The sequence below is a fragment of the Tetranychus urticae genome, chromosome 2 (genome assembly GCF_039701765.1).
Source record: "Tetranychus urticae isolate SD_2017Ah chromosome 2, NJAU_TeUrti_SD_1.0, whole genome shotgun sequence".
Classification (NCBI taxonomy): domain Eukaryota; kingdom Metazoa; phylum Arthropoda; class Arachnida; order Trombidiformes; family Tetranychidae; genus Tetranychus; species Tetranychus urticae.
The window spans coordinates 15,300,350-15,314,974 of record NC_142959.1 but is presented as its reverse complement, the minus strand read 5'-3'; the positions used below and the strand labels follow the sequence as shown (position 1 = coordinate 15,314,974).

The 14,625-nt window shown below is 32.6% G+C and overlaps 4 protein-coding genes and 2 long non-coding RNA genes across 9 annotated transcripts; 3 read left to right on the top strand and 3 right to left on the bottom strand.

Annotated features, from left to right (window-relative positions):
- Window positions 1–2,416: 2,416 nt before the first annotated feature.
- On the bottom strand, window positions 2,417–3,285 carry LOC107367106 (trafficking protein particle complex subunit 2-like protein). The gene is made up of 4 exons (XM_015934788.2): window positions 3,021–3,285; window positions 2,838–2,940; window positions 2,673–2,774; window positions 2,417–2,556 (listed from the first exon to the last, which is right to left on the bottom strand). The coding sequence occupies exons 1-4, from the start codon at window positions 3,205–3,207 to the stop codon at window positions 2,499–2,501; spliced, it is 450 nt and encodes a 149-aa protein (XP_015790274.1). The 5' UTR covers window positions 3,208–3,285; the 3' UTR covers window positions 2,417–2,498.
- Window positions 3,286–3,427: 142 nt separating this feature from the next.
- On the bottom strand, window positions 3,428–4,652 carry LOC149093976 (uncharacterized). The gene is made up of 2 exons (XR_016198469.1): window positions 4,234–4,652; window positions 3,428–4,098 (listed from the first exon to the last, which is right to left on the bottom strand). It is a non-coding gene; the product is annotated as an uncharacterized LOC149093976 (long non-coding RNA).
- A 406-nt stretch (window positions 4,653–5,058) lies between these two features.
- LOC107367097 (eukaryotic translation initiation factor 2 subunit beta) lies at window positions 5,059–6,494 on the top strand. Its single transcript, XM_015934775.3, has 3 exons — window positions 5,059–5,721; window positions 5,860–6,002; window positions 6,097–6,494. The coding sequence occupies exons 1-3, from the start codon at window positions 5,141–5,143 to the stop codon at window positions 6,270–6,272; spliced, it is 900 nt and encodes a 299-aa protein (XP_015790261.1). The 5' UTR covers window positions 5,059–5,140; the 3' UTR covers window positions 6,273–6,494.
- Window positions 6,495–7,357: 863 nt separating this feature from the next.
- Window positions 7,358–8,240, top strand: LOC149093975 (uncharacterized). The gene is made up of 2 exons (XR_016198467.1): window positions 7,358–7,509; window positions 7,641–8,240. It is a non-coding gene; the product is annotated as an uncharacterized LOC149093975 (long non-coding RNA).
- Window positions 8,241–8,973: 733 nt separating this feature from the next.
- On the top strand, window positions 8,974–12,042 carry LOC107367834 (uncharacterized). 4 transcript variants are annotated; one of them, XM_015935586.3, is made up of 7 exons: window positions 8,974–10,044; window positions 10,113–10,215; window positions 10,295–10,339; window positions 10,429–10,449; window positions 10,580–10,761; window positions 11,329–11,624; window positions 11,790–12,042. In XM_015935586.3, the coding sequence occupies exons 1-7, from the start codon at window positions 9,763–9,765 to the stop codon at window positions 12,037–12,039; spliced, it is 1,179 nt and encodes a 392-aa protein (XP_015791072.1). In that variant the 5' UTR covers window positions 8,974–9,762; the 3' UTR covers window positions 12,040–12,042. The 4 variants fall into 4 exon arrangements, with proteins under 4 accessions (XP_015791072.1, XP_015791094.1, XP_015791078.1 ...); XM_015935608.3 differs by having other exon boundaries at window positions 9,268–10,044; window positions 10,432–10,449; window positions 10,583–10,761; XM_015935592.3 differs by having other exon boundaries at window positions 9,268–10,044; window positions 10,432–10,449.
- Window positions 12,043–12,508: 466 nt separating this feature from the next.
- LOC107367823 (palmitoyltransferase ZDHHC8) lies at window positions 12,509–14,159 on the bottom strand. Its single transcript, XM_015935575.3, has one exon. It carries the CDS (start codon window positions 13,981–13,983, stop codon window positions 12,688–12,690), a length of 1,296 nt encoding a protein of 431 aa, XP_015791061.1. The 5' UTR covers window positions 13,984–14,159; the 3' UTR covers window positions 12,509–12,687.
- Window positions 14,160–14,625: the final 466 nt, after the last annotated feature.

The following is a 14,625-nucleotide window of genomic DNA, read 5'->3' as shown; positions in this document are numbered from 1 at the left end:
GGTATATTTTACAATTATCATTCTTTCATAAAACATTAGATTCCATTATGGACTATAATACACTGAAATATCAAAACATTCAAGGTCCTAAGAAAAAAGTTATAGTATTGCTCATGTTGTCAGATTTTAGACTTGATTCATTAAGTTAAATGGCTAATAAACACAAATGAATGAATTAGCTCAGATTTTATTCGGTATTCAGTTTATATTGTTATAGTTCATAATGAAAGCTAATGTTTTGTGAAAGAATGATAATTGTAGATGCCACCATTCTCGAAATATTGAGGCTCAAAGTTAAAGAACAATCGTCAAATACAAGAGAACTGTTATTAAATTGAAAAAAGTACATTTTCTGGTTGATCATCAAAAGTTAATTCAGTAAAATGAGTTTCATAAAAAAGCTGCTTCCCTAGTTGAACGAAAGGTAATCGAAGTTTCCACTTCGACATCGATTTCCTCGAAAAATGTCAACCAGAGAGATTTTAAATCGCACAAATTTACTCAATTCCTATGTCCCTACAAACCAATAGAGTCTCAATTTGAAAGATACTAATTTATACCAGTTTTTGCCCATTTGTGTCAATTTGTTTATAATGTGTTAATTGTGTCTTTTCAGTAACAACCTATTTGTGCCTTTCTTTTGATATTTGATATTTAAAACCGTGATTGCTAGAATGGCCGAGATGCAGGATCCGCCGTAACTACGATGTGCCAAATAAGGGCTAATTAACAAATCATTTATTTATTAAGTTTTTCAATATAAGTCTTTTTCTATGTAATTCAACCTCTTGTCTTCAGACAATTAGAAACAATCAAGGTAATTAGTTTTTACATGAAAACGGCTTTGAGTAATTATTTTGTGATCTATTTTAATGATAAACGGTAGTTTTTTTACCAATTTAAATGATTTTTATTCAGCTATCGATAATAGTCAAGCATTGTTTGGCTGGTTAGTAAGAATTTGAATCAATGATTATTGTTAAATAGTGTTTTAATTTTATTCTAGTAACTTGTGGTGAAGAGTGTTCAATGTTGAGCCATCTGTATACAAAATTGAAGGTAAACTTGAATTATGAATCATTTTTTTCAAGATATCTGGTAAATCTTGTTAAATAACAACTGTTTGTTGAAAATTAATTATTTTTCTTTGATGGACCAGTTTGAGGTGAAGTTGGGATTAAATCTTGTAGATTGGGTAATGTAGGGAGACTTGGAAGGCTTGGAAGTCCAGGAATATTTGGTATTCCGGTAGGTAAGCCAGTTGGTAAACCATCAGGAATCATTCCGGACAAAATGTTGGTTACATTTTGGTTAAGGGCTTGGGAAATGTTTGTAATGGATGTGGCGACTGATTCAGCTGATGGGAAATTTTCTTGGATCATTTGGGAAATTGAAGTCATGGCTGAACGAATGGTATTGTAACCCTGGACAACTGTATTTCTGGAAACTTCACCTTGTTTAACCAAAGTAGCAACAGCATCTTGGTAAACATGGGCAACTTCAGAGAGAAGTCCTCGGAAAGCTAAGGCAGTGTTTACTCCCCATCGGTCAAAGATTTCTTGGAATTGAGATGCAACGGTATTTTCAGACACTGGTTGACTGGGTTCACTGGATGAAGATTCCTCTCGACTAAGCCAACCGTATTGACTTGGGAATGTGAAGGGAAAACCAGTTCCTGATGCTGTTGGCATGATTGTGGTGTTGCGAGCGATTCGAGCCATTTCAACGCCAAAATTTTCAGCCAAAATTCGTACAAAGCGTACTTGAAGCATCATCATACGGAAACCATCAATAAGACCTTTAACAATGGGTTCAAGAGCACTGAAGTTGTATCCTTCGGTTACTGGGTTTTCACTGGTGGCTGCACTTGGATCAACACTTTGGGCAAAGGCAAGACCCATTAGAACAAGAGTAAAAGCGAGAAGAGTGATTAATTTCATGATGAGTTTGACTTGAATTAGATTGGATGCTTATTAAAAGTTGTTGACGATGGTTTTGTTTACAATGATAACAAATGACTATCCGTCGGTGTATTTATATCAAAAGTTGAATTGGAACAGTTCATTTAAATAACCCTTATTGGTTCCTTTTTCCAATACTGTTCCTATCATTGGGAATTATTAATTCTCATTAGTTAAACATTTCTCCTTTCTTTACTGTAGTCTCGAGTGTTAATAGTTAGCCCAAAAATCTGATTATGAAAAAACCCTTATACATTTTTACTTCCAGGGTTGGTTGTAAATTTAAACATAGAGCAACAGTTAAATAATTGAGATGGATGATGGTAATATTGACGTTTCTTGTGTTTATCATTGTTCCAGTCTCCATGCTATGCATCCTTTAATTTCACAAGTGAAGTATTGATGATCGTTTCTCCATAGGAATGATTTAAACAGTAATTGGTTTTAGCTTCATATAGTTATTAAAGTCATATGTTATTATTCGAGTATCAACAACATTAATATATTAAAATATAAAAAAATATAAGCTAAATAAGTTCAACGATTGTAATCAGCTGTTAAACCAAACACACTTTTGACAAGCTCCTCTAGTTTTCTGTCATGGGGGAAACAAGGAAAAATGTAAGTAATTTTCAAAGATATGTCCCAATTTCAATAAGATTTTGAGAGATCGATAAACACTAGACATAGCTAAAGCTTTTCAATACTTACTTTGATTGGACTTCACTTCCAGGACAATAGAAAGGATTGTAAGTTGTCACATCGATGTAGGATGAATACAGTTGCTTGAGCGTACTCCGAGCTTCACTATCTCTGTAGGTTATAAAAAGGTATAAGTTAGATTTCACCCTTTAAGAACTAATACTAATAGCTTACCTGAACATTACACTGACATTAGTAGATACCATCAAAAGTATCTTGATTCTGGTGGCAGATAGAAGTCCATAGATCTTATAGCTTTCACATTGATTGAGGAGACCTTTGGAAGAAGACACAAATTTGAATTAGAATAATTCCATGGTAATCAATATTCTCAATAGTTAGGAATGGTCAATTCACCTAGATATGGGTCACGATTCTGGTTTTGACCTTGTCTTTCTTCAATAATGTCCAATGTGGCATTCATATTGTAAAGTATATTCATGTTTTCTTCAGCACTCATTTTACTTTTATCATAATCATGGCGAGTTTTTATGAAAACCGGATAATTATCAGAATTAACTATCACTAAGGCAAGAACAGACATTCTAAATTGCTGTTAAATTAAAAATAAAAATATTTAAATGAAACAAGAAATTAGTGTGACCACAAAATAAACATAGAAGAGGAACACTGGTGAACATTGAAAACAGTTGAACACAACACCCCTAGTATCAGTTTACTAAGCAACCAACAACGTCCCACTCTTAATAAACCAACAAAACATTCTGTGTTCAATTTTCAGACAAATATTCAAATAACATGAATTTAACTTGAAAATATTTTTTTAATTAAAGAATGAAATGAATACCAGATTTATCTAAAATGGATTTAAATTTCAGTATTGCTGCATTGGATAATCTTAATAACTTACTTGCTTGTTTCTGATGATCTGTTTACGAAAATAATGGAATCGAGAAATCACTTGAAAAACTGTTAGCTGATACGACATTTTCAAGATTTGAAGAAAATAAATTAAGATAAACGAAGAAGACAATTAAGAGCAAAATTATGTACGTTGAGAATATTACTTAATTGAATTTAAGATTCTACAAGACAGCTAATTTTCATTGAGTCACGAAATGATCAAATGTTGAAGTTTTCGAGCTGAGCATTTAAAGAAATTGAAATAAGATTCGCAGATATCCCCATGGAATGCCATCAGAAGTCCATGAAATGATAAGATTACAGAAGGGACCATTTTAATGATTGTTGGTAATTCCTTTCCCAACAATATTTTGAAAGTCAATTCTTATTGAAATGGACAAGAGTCTCTTAACAGAAAAAATGATTGGGTTTCATTTCTTATCCAAAATTTGCATAATTTCCCAGCTATTCCTGAATTTGTTATGGAATCTGACTGGAAACTATGCTCATTACTAATCCGCCATTTTCTTGAAATGAAAGAGCTTGAAATTGTGTAGGTTGACATCTAGTCCTGAAACGAAGATAGAAAAGTAATGATGAGAAATATAAAATTATCATCATGGAAAAATGAATGGTAACATTGATATTAGATAATTTTTTACACAGTTTTCGAGTTACTAGTTTCAATTGTTGAATAAATACTTACAATTTGCATAGAAAATCTTCAGGGGAGTTTTTTGAGATATGAAAGGTTCCTCATATCAATCGCTTCCAAGTAAAAAGACCAGGCTTAGGTAATCCTGGAATCAGGCAAACTATACGCTGGATATCTGCTGTGTATTATTTGACGTTCGCAGTAAATTGATGTCCAGTCTCAGAGTTCGGCTGAGTTTTACTTTTAACTTGAATAACTTTGCCAGCTTCTTCATTTTACGGCTTTGGTGCACGTTTGAAGTGCTCTGGAAAACGGTTTAGTCAAAAGTAAAGGAATACGAGTTAAGAAATCAAAACCAGCACAATTTTGTTAAGGGAAGTTTATAAATCCTTGAGTTAGGTGGTTTGTAGGTTTAATTCATTAAGCGATTCCTAATTTCCCAAAGAAATTTCTTCTTTACTCTTTGCTAACTAGCAATTTTATTGGTTGCATCAAGTATCAAGTGTAAACCAGCTTAAAAGGCACCGCCGAATCCCTGTACCGATTAGGAATCGCTGCTTAGTTTAGTGCTTCCATCTGGTTTTACAATATACACTTAAAAATGCAACATCTAAATTCTGAGTCAAGAATTGATTGCAGAAATAAAAGGACTCTCCTATTATTGGACAAAGGTTTGTTTCAAACTCAAATTTCTTGATAATTCATTGTTTTCCCAAATATCAAATTATCATTGACTCACCAGTTTATTATTTAATTAAGACTTTGCTTTATTAAACAGCAATTTAACTTCTCAAAACGTATATTGTAATACCAGATGGAAGCACTTGTTTCCAATCCTGTTTCCGAAATATTGGCTTTTCAACCTCACCATAAATCCAATGTTGTGCCGGTATTTACTCTTGTTATTTAATTAATTATTGTGTAATTTCGGTTCTGTTTTGACGGAAAAAAATAAATTATGGCTGAAAGTGATAAAGTAGAGGAACTAACGGAAGCTTTGATCGACGATTTGGATGAATTTTCACTATCCAAGAAAAAGAAAAAGCCTAAAAAGAAGGCCTTCAATATAGATGAATATGAAAAGACTTTCAACCAACCAGCTACTTCGGGTGACGCTGATGGAGCTGCTGAAGACATCGGTGATAAAGAAGAAGTCACTGGTACTCAAGAAACACAGGATGATGATGATGATTTTGAATTAAATCTACCCAAGACAAAACCTAAAAAAATTAAGTTTAAGGATGAAGATTTGATTAATGATGGTGAACCAGCAGATAAGGATGATGGTGTTGTTTACCTGGAAGAAAGCACGAATCGAGATGCCAGCTTTTTTTCATCATCTGTGGATTCAACCTGGGCAAATACTGATCGTGACTATTTATATGAAGAACTCTTAGCCAGAGCTTTCTGTATAATTAAAGAAAAGAATCCTGATATAATTTCAGGAGAAAAGAAAAGACTTGTCATGAGGCCTCCACAAATTTTAAGAGTAGGAACGAAAAAGACATCATTTGCCAATTTCCTCGATATTTGTAAATCGTAAGTAAAGAGAGATCTTAAGATTGCTTAAAAACAATTGATTGTAGTTGAATTATGCATTTTCTATGAGATATTTCGTCACTTTTTACTTCTAAACTATTTCATCTCTTCTAATCAATGTCTTGTTTTTTTATTCAGATTACATCGTCTACCTAAGCATCTTCAAGCCTTTCTGCTGGCTGAATTAGGAACTAGTGGATCTGTCGATGCTAATAACCAACTTATTATTAAAGGTCGTTTTCAACAGAAACAAATTGAAAACGTCCTTAGAAGATATATAAGTAAGTTTCTTTTCGCATTGAAACCCATTCTTCACTATCATCATTTTTAATACTTTTTACTCATATACATTATTTTGTTTTTCAATTATTACAGAGGAGTATGTAGCATGTCAAACATGCAGATCACCAGAGACAGTGCTTCAAAAAGATACCCGATTATTTTTCCTTCAATGCGAAACCTGTGGAAGTAGACGTTCAGTTACCTCAATTAAAAGTGGTTTTCAAGCTGTCACAGGGAAAAGAGCTGCTATACGAGCAAAAACAGCTTAAACTCAATGCTATCATCTTGTTTTTACTACAATATTTATCGATAATTATCATGAACAGGTGCACACCATTTATTGAGCATTATGAATTATATCGAAATCTATTCATTCAATTTTCTCGATTTGTATTTCTTGGTTGTTTAGATATTTCTTTCATACAGAACTTTAAGTGGTGTAATCATCTTCCTGATTACTATCAATATTAAAAGTGGAATTCAATGGTCAACTGTCTATCAGTTTTTTATACAATTCACTACTTTTATTGAACTTTACTATTTCTGCTATCCATCTAAGAATCATTCCAATCAATTTCACCACAATCACCAATATTTTACGATCAATAATCTTTATTTGCTTTTACATTTACAATCTAACATTTTTCAATCATATAGTTACGTAAGTTAAATCAAATGCAAGGGTTATCTTCGAGCGTACAACTTGCAGCAACAATCTTGCTAACTAGCATACTGGAAACTACTGTTTCAATGTGACAAAATAAATGCCATAATTGGTTACATATCATTGCTATTTTATGGTATATCATCAAGTTAAAAAGTGCACTAGGAACTACACGCTATTAGGCAAACGAAAAGGGCATTTGTTCATGAAATAGTAACTATTTACCTACAGTTTCAACTCTATATTATTTATTCGTATTTAACTCATTTCAGATGAAATAAAAAAGTTGCTAAATTGCAGTATTACTCAATTTTTAGCCTTTTTGAATCGTGTCTAACAATACTAATTGTTTTATTTACTGTTTTCGCTATTTAGGGGATAGAAAGGTAAGAGGAAGGAAGAATCTCCAAAGTTAACCGTCCAAGCAAAGTACATATCTATAAGTTACCTTTCCAACGGTTGAAGTTAATCATTATAGTTTAAGCAGTTTAATGGTTCAATGATTTTTACCTCTTAAAATCGGAAACAGTTCTCCCATCCAGCTTAATTTTTATTTCAACCACAAAGAAACCAAATGACTATAATGGCGATTAAAGATTGCGCCAAATTCACCCCATCTTTTGTTTATATTTTAATTTAAATTGACTATGCCTAGTGACCTCAAGTCAATCCAATATGTTATAACATTGTTCCTTTTGAAGTAACTATTTAAATTAATGGATAATTTTAATAAGTTAGTTACAATGTGCGTAAAAATTATTACATGGACAAATACAATTCAAGCAACATATTAATCGAAAACAATAAACATTCTCAATGCCTTTCATCAAAACGTAAACAAAGTAAGTAAATCAATCAAACCTGTCGTTGGTTTATTTTACAGCTTTTTGTGATTATGGGAATCGATTGAGAGGTAACATTTTAGCTAACAATTTATTAACTGTAAATTTTTTCTCTCCATAATTGCTTCCAGGTTGTCATTTATTGTATGGACTTGGCAAAATGTACTTTATATTGTTAAAAAATGGACATCATTGTTTTCAATTCAATTGAAATACCATCTAAATGATTTAGATTGATTTTCGTTTTGCAACCTTTGTTTCCCATTTAATTCATTTCTGATGTCAACTCTGATGATATTCAAACTTCCTTTTGTATGTCTGGTTTCAATGGATTTTATTTAAGTGGTTCAAAACGATCCCAATGACAATTTTGTATCAACATGGACTAATGGAGGACAATGGACAATTTCACCTTTATAGGAACTAAAGACACGAATTTAACCTTTAAATTAATCCAACCCTCACGTACAGCCTGATCTTTGATAACAAAAATGGCCAATGTAAATAGCAATCAAAATTGGAGTAAAAATGTACAAACGATTATTCAAATGAAAACTATTTTGATGGACACAGGCTCTTACAATTGTAGCTGTTGCGTTGTATTTAACTTTAACCCAAGATTGTCACCAATGTATTGTATAATTTTGTAAATGTCAATCATCTAATTTGATTAATTCACTCATTGATTAGTAAACATGTACACAAGTAAACATCCACCTTTCTATTTGCCATTCATTTTCTTCACCTTTCATTGTTGAATCTTTACCATTAATATCAACCATTAGAGTAAAAATAACATTGCCATTTCCAGTCTATTTCCAGTTAAAATGCTATTATTCTTATTGTTATTAATAATAATTTTCTCAATCGGAATACTATTATAAGTAATTCAATATCGATTACATTAGAAGAAGAAGAAGAAGAAGAAGAAAATAAGGTGACCAATCAAATTATCCATCAAACAACCTTACCTTACACAGATCAACTAGAAATAGATTAAACTATTGTTTAGATTTTATATTGTCCGAGAAAAATAATGAAAAACGATAAAGAATACATCAACTTCGTATCATCATAATTTCATTTGAAGTATCCACCGAAAAAAGCAAAACAAAGCCACCAAATGTCTAGGAGAGAGCGACTTTTACTGTGAAAATATATTATTATTAGAGAAAAATTGTTGCCCGTTATTGGATTAAATTGGACCGTTTTTTATTCATTTACCTCTCTGTTTCCCTCTTCAGCCCATCCATCCTCCTTCACTTTCACCTCCCTTTCACCCTCTTCAGCCCACTTTAACTTTGTTTCATAAAGACATATAAAAAGATCAACGCCATTAAACAAAAGGTACCAAACTTAGGAGTGTCACGGTAAAATACAAAACATCTTACCCGTTCATTAGTCAAGTCTCGTTTTTTGCTACTCACTTCTCTGTCTACCAATCTGCCTGTCTCTCTCTCTCTCTCTCTCTCGCTTTCTATTTTTTATGTTTTTTTTCTTCATATTGAAAAACTTGAAAAAACCACTCAACTAGGACCACTTCTGGATCACATAATTAACTTGATCACCGTCTCCGCTCAAGCTTAACCTCGCTGCCCAGGCGACACTTCACCCTCTCTACAAAACTCTTAACCTTATTGGGTCACCTTAAAGCTAAACATCTCTCAACTTTCTCTCATCGTTCAGACATTTTTTATTTTCATTTGACAATTCAATTTGACCTATGAGTTAATTTTTATACATTTTTCTTTTCTCTCTTCTTAAGCAACTTTATTCTCAATCTCTTCTTCACCCATTATGTTAACACTTACTCAAACCGATCTATTCTGTTTTTATTCCTAGTTTCTCACTCTATTTACCGGTTATTTTTGACCATTTACCATTTGTGCTTGCTGGACCATTCGATCATCATCATGTTGATTTGTGTTTTTTGCTTGGATTACGATGGTTTAATACATTCCTAAGATCCATGATTAATTAGTTTATTTTGTTTCTCCGATTGACTCTCAAGTGCAACCAGATTCGCTCTTTTGGTGATTTTCACAATCGCTGATAACTCACTGTTTTAAATGTTTACTGGACTTAAACCTTTAACTAATTGTTACCAAGTTGAAGTTGTCCCTATTTAGCGAATTCAATTGTTCGTGGTGTCTTCTCTATTAATCTATCAATTATTACGTGTTGGGAGATTTTGTTAACTTCTTTGTTTTCTGATGGAACAAATTAATTCCTGAATGGCATCTTTGATGAAAAATGATTAACCTTATTTCCATCAAAATTTGCTTTCATTATATTTTAATTATGTCTTCTTATTGTGCTCCATTAATCGATCACCAACCTGCCTCTTCCTCGAGACCTGATAATATCTTCCTAGGCAAATCAAATTCAACTTTTTTGGGCTTTAATACATCAACGACAACGACAACATCAATATTATCATTATCCAATTCAAATCCAATTCGATTATCAGATAAACTGAGCTCTAAATGCCCAAATATACCCGTTAACAAATTAGTAAAGATCGATCAAAATCTAGTAAGTACACTTCGTAATCGACTCTAATTGTTCAGGCGTTTCATTGATTTTTGCACCTTTTTTAATAGACTTTTGTCCCAGAAGAAGTCTTGATAGAACTAAGTCACATTAAAAGTGGAAAACAATTATTAGATTACTTAACTGACAATGATAATCAACTTCACAACCAAAGTAAGTATTTTATTATCTATCTTTGTCTCGGTGAATCTATCATGAAACTAATCACTGAACTCATTACCATTATTTCCAGGCTTAACAACGTTTGCAAAATCAAGAAGAAAAGTTCGCAGCGCTCGTAAGTCAATTCATTTATAAATCATATAAATATTATTCTAAAAATTTTCAGTACTTATGATCAAGTATTTTTTTCTCTTTTTTATTCAGTAGAAAAATCGAAACCCACCTGTAAGTAAAAATATTTAAAAATCTACAAAATTTCAATCAAACATTGATGGAATCTTTCAACTTAATCCAAAATGGCTTTCTGTTAAAACACTTTGCTTATTTAAATACTTAATTTACCTCAATTATTTAGTAGGGTTAGACCATTTTCCAGGAACTTGTTCACCAGAAAATCGAACTCAAGTGATTAAATCTTCTCAAGGTAAATCAGAGATCTATTTTCCTGGTTGCATTAAAATACCGAGATGCTCAGGATGCTGTCCAAGTGATCGTTTAACCTGTCAACCAACTGAAGTGTCCAATATTTCTGTAGAGGTAAACATTTATTATTGATTTCTGCCACTTATAAGTATCAATACAGTTTTGACTCAAGAGTTGAAATGAAAAAAAAACATCTTCATCTTCAGATTACACGAAAACTTAGCAAGAGAATGAATTTATTTCACTGTAAACGTATTTCATTGTAAATTAATGTTTATTATTTAATGAAAGTTGGAACGTTATCATTATTTAATACAATCAGTGTATTTGATATGTATTTGAAATACGAACAATATAAACTTTCATTGAGATGGAAAGGACGATAATGAATTATTTACAGAGAGAATGAAAGAGTTTGATTTTTTTTTCTAAATGCATCCATCTGAATATCAACTTGTATCATGTTCATTGTAAATCCATTGTAAATTAGCTCAGAAATGACTAGCTTTTTCTAAGCAACCAATGAGTTAATTTCCAGTCTCTCATTAATAATGATTCACCATGAGAATGTTGATCTTTTGAGTCATCAACGAATTCTCACCATCATTTTATTCAATCGTTTCTTTTAGACTGTTATAAATATAATTAATGATCTCCTTTTTTCGCAACTATATTTAACAGGTAATGGTGCTTCGGTATATTCCCCATTCTCGTCGCTTCAAGTATGCTGGAAGACAAAGATTTTCCTTTGCCAGTCATAAACAATGTTCATGTGAATGTATCCAGAAAGAGAGTGACTGTAGTTCATCTCAATTGTACAAAAAAGAGGAGTGTAGATGTGTTTGTCGTGATTTATCGGCTGCTGCTAATTGTACCTCCGATCCAACCAAATATTGGGATTCGAGTGAATGTTCCTGTAAATGTCTTCATCCTCACAATTGTTCCTCTGGTTTACAATTTAATGAGAAAACTTGCAGGTAATTAGGACAAGTATTGTTATCACTTATCGAAGGTTCCCGCGGTTCAGCTTGTTGTTGACATCGTTTCTTTGATCTTTATCATCGCCTTCCTTCCTGTTCATTTTATCTGAATATATGTTGATATATTTCTAATTCTTTATGCAATTTCCATTCTCATATTAGTTGCGAGGCTTCCTTGAATGGATCACTATCTCATCAACCTGGTTCAAATGATCTCATAGCAAACAATCTGAATAATCTTAGAGCGGTTTCTCCTTCAACAACTCTTTGGGACTCTTACTCTAATGGTTTCAATTTATTGTCTGGAAACGTCCAGGGTGGTGAATTCAATGAAATGGATAAGCTTCATAGATCTTTGGGTTTCCAGGGTATTAATCCGTCATCAGTATCATTACCATTGCCACCAACTTAATCATCTTTGACCCAAAAAATGATGGAAAAGTGGAAATAGACATAAAAAAGGAATCGCGATAATTTTTAAATCAAAACCATCTACATTATTAGTTACACATAAAGTTAAATAAATTGTTCACTATGGTCTTATTATAGTTCACAAAATGAAAAAAGATGATGACTATTCAATTGGTAACTTTAAAAAGTGTTGAGATCAATATGGATCATAAGAGAGCAGAACTTGCATTTTTAAACAGTTCATTTCTTTGAATATGCTCAATAGTCCAATGAGTTAATATTAAACTAACTGTATATAATATTATGGATGGATTACTTGACACTTTTCAAGATTTGTCATTTTTACGGTTTTATAATGCTGTAAGTGAGCGATAACCAAACATTTTAAAGTCTTTAGATTAGAAGTCAGAAAGAGTTAGTAGATTGAACACGGCGAGGATTAGAAATAACAAGTGAAAATGAGAAGAAACTGAAAGAGATGAGCTTTGTTTTAATGTTTTCAATAATGATGACGAGATGAAGTAATGAGAAAGATAGATGTGCGCGTGAGGTGAGAGTGGATGTGTAGGTGGTTGAAAAATGGTCTTTATGATTATGATAGGAAGGTTTAGGTGATTTGGTGAGTAGGATTCTTATGTTATCTTCTCAATTAAACTGAGATTTCGTAATTCATTTCATATTGACTTTGCCTAGAATCTTCAGAATGATTTTTGGCTGGACTTGTAACAGGTCTAGAGGCTCCAGCCCTTTCAATATTTTCCAAGGCTTTAATAAAACTTATCGGCCTTTTGGCAAAATGTAGGTTAGCATTGGCACTACTATTGCCACTGTTACTGGTATTGTTTAAATCGAAGCTGCCATCGGTTTCCGGCATTGAGCTTGAATCAAGAGATGTATGAAGTTTTTGCAATTCTGTTTCAGATGCAAATTTAGAGTCGGAGTTGGACTTCTTAGTGTAGCTTTCAGGTGAATAATAAATTACTAATCCTCCAGTCTGTGAATTATTTAAAGATTGGTGTTTCAAACACGGTGAAAATGATTGGGCTGAAATTTCTGTTACAGAAGAGCTTTTGGCAGGAGACTTGGCGTAAAGAAGCTTGTTACCCTCATCGACGTAAACTTGCATTGGTTTATCGTATCTGTTAGTTCCATTAGAAGAGTTGTTACCATTATTAGAGATGGAAGGAGACCTTTTTTTCCTCGCATGTGATCGATAACGCGTGTGTACAGGTCCACACAATATATTACAATAATTGCTAAGGCATCCATCGGAAAATGGGTTGAAGCCACTTTGAAATTTTCCGGTGACTTGTTCATTGGTTGTTCGACCACGAGCGACCAAAATTATGTGAAACCCGGTTAATCCGATAATTGGAAATATGAGAAATATAATTACTGCACTAATAACAATCGCTATGATCGAATCACGCTCTCGTAATGCACCTTTATGATCAACCAGATAAATAATGCACCAGAGGAGAATTGTTATCATGTGGATGCTGAGAAAAATTAAAAAGAAAAAGAAATGCCGATAATTGCGTCGGCCAATGCAATTATTCACCCATGGACAATGATGATCAAAAGTTTCAACACAATTGTTACAAACACTACAATGAGAACATCTTGGTGGCCTGTAAAATTGACAGGTACAACACCATTTCATTCTGATGGTTAAACCATTGATGTCAACCGATTTAAACAATGGAGCTCTAAAATCATCTTCAACATCCTCATCTGGACTAGCTTTAGGTATTACACCAGGATCCATGAAGGTGGCATAAGAAAAGTTTGTGATCACAAATAAAGATATAATTGCTTGGACAATAGTTATTGAGATTGAATATGTGTTTTGAAGATATTGACATGGAAATATGAAAAACAGGGTAGTACAGGTAATCAGCAGAAGCCAAGCTGAAATGGCAGGAACTAATCGCTTGAATTGCATCCTACCATTACCACATTAAACAAGGTTCATAAACCAAATTGAACAACATACAAACAAAATTGAGGAAAACAAAAGAATTTGACAAATAAATAATTCATATTAATCAAGGTTAATTAATGAAAAATAGTTTAAAAGAAACATTTTGATGGCAAAAAAGAGAAAGACATCAAAGCCTCAGTAAACACAATTTTTAGGTTCCCTGACTTTGCTGTGCTTCCTCGGTGATGACTGATGTATCGATTAAAGCTGCGTTGCCTTTTCGATATCAATGTATCGAAGATCGCTTACAGCTTAAAGCATTCCCTTGACTTAAATACCAAATTAATGTGATTTCAGGGGAATCTAGCTCTGAGGCAACCTGCCTGGCTTTCACCCAGATGTCTCAGATTCGAATCTCGGTGGATGAAATTCAAGTAAACGTTGAATCAAGCATTGTATGTCAAAAGAGGATGCATTTATGGAGCAATTGTCCAATTTAATCCGACATAAATTTAAGGCATTTATCAATTAAATCAATGTAATATTTGGATGACAAAATGAAGATTAAACACCAAAAACATTAAATAATTTGAAAAGGGTAATAAACCAAAAAGTCAAGTTCCAGTTTTGATTTTTTTTAAATAACAAAGATATTTAATAGAA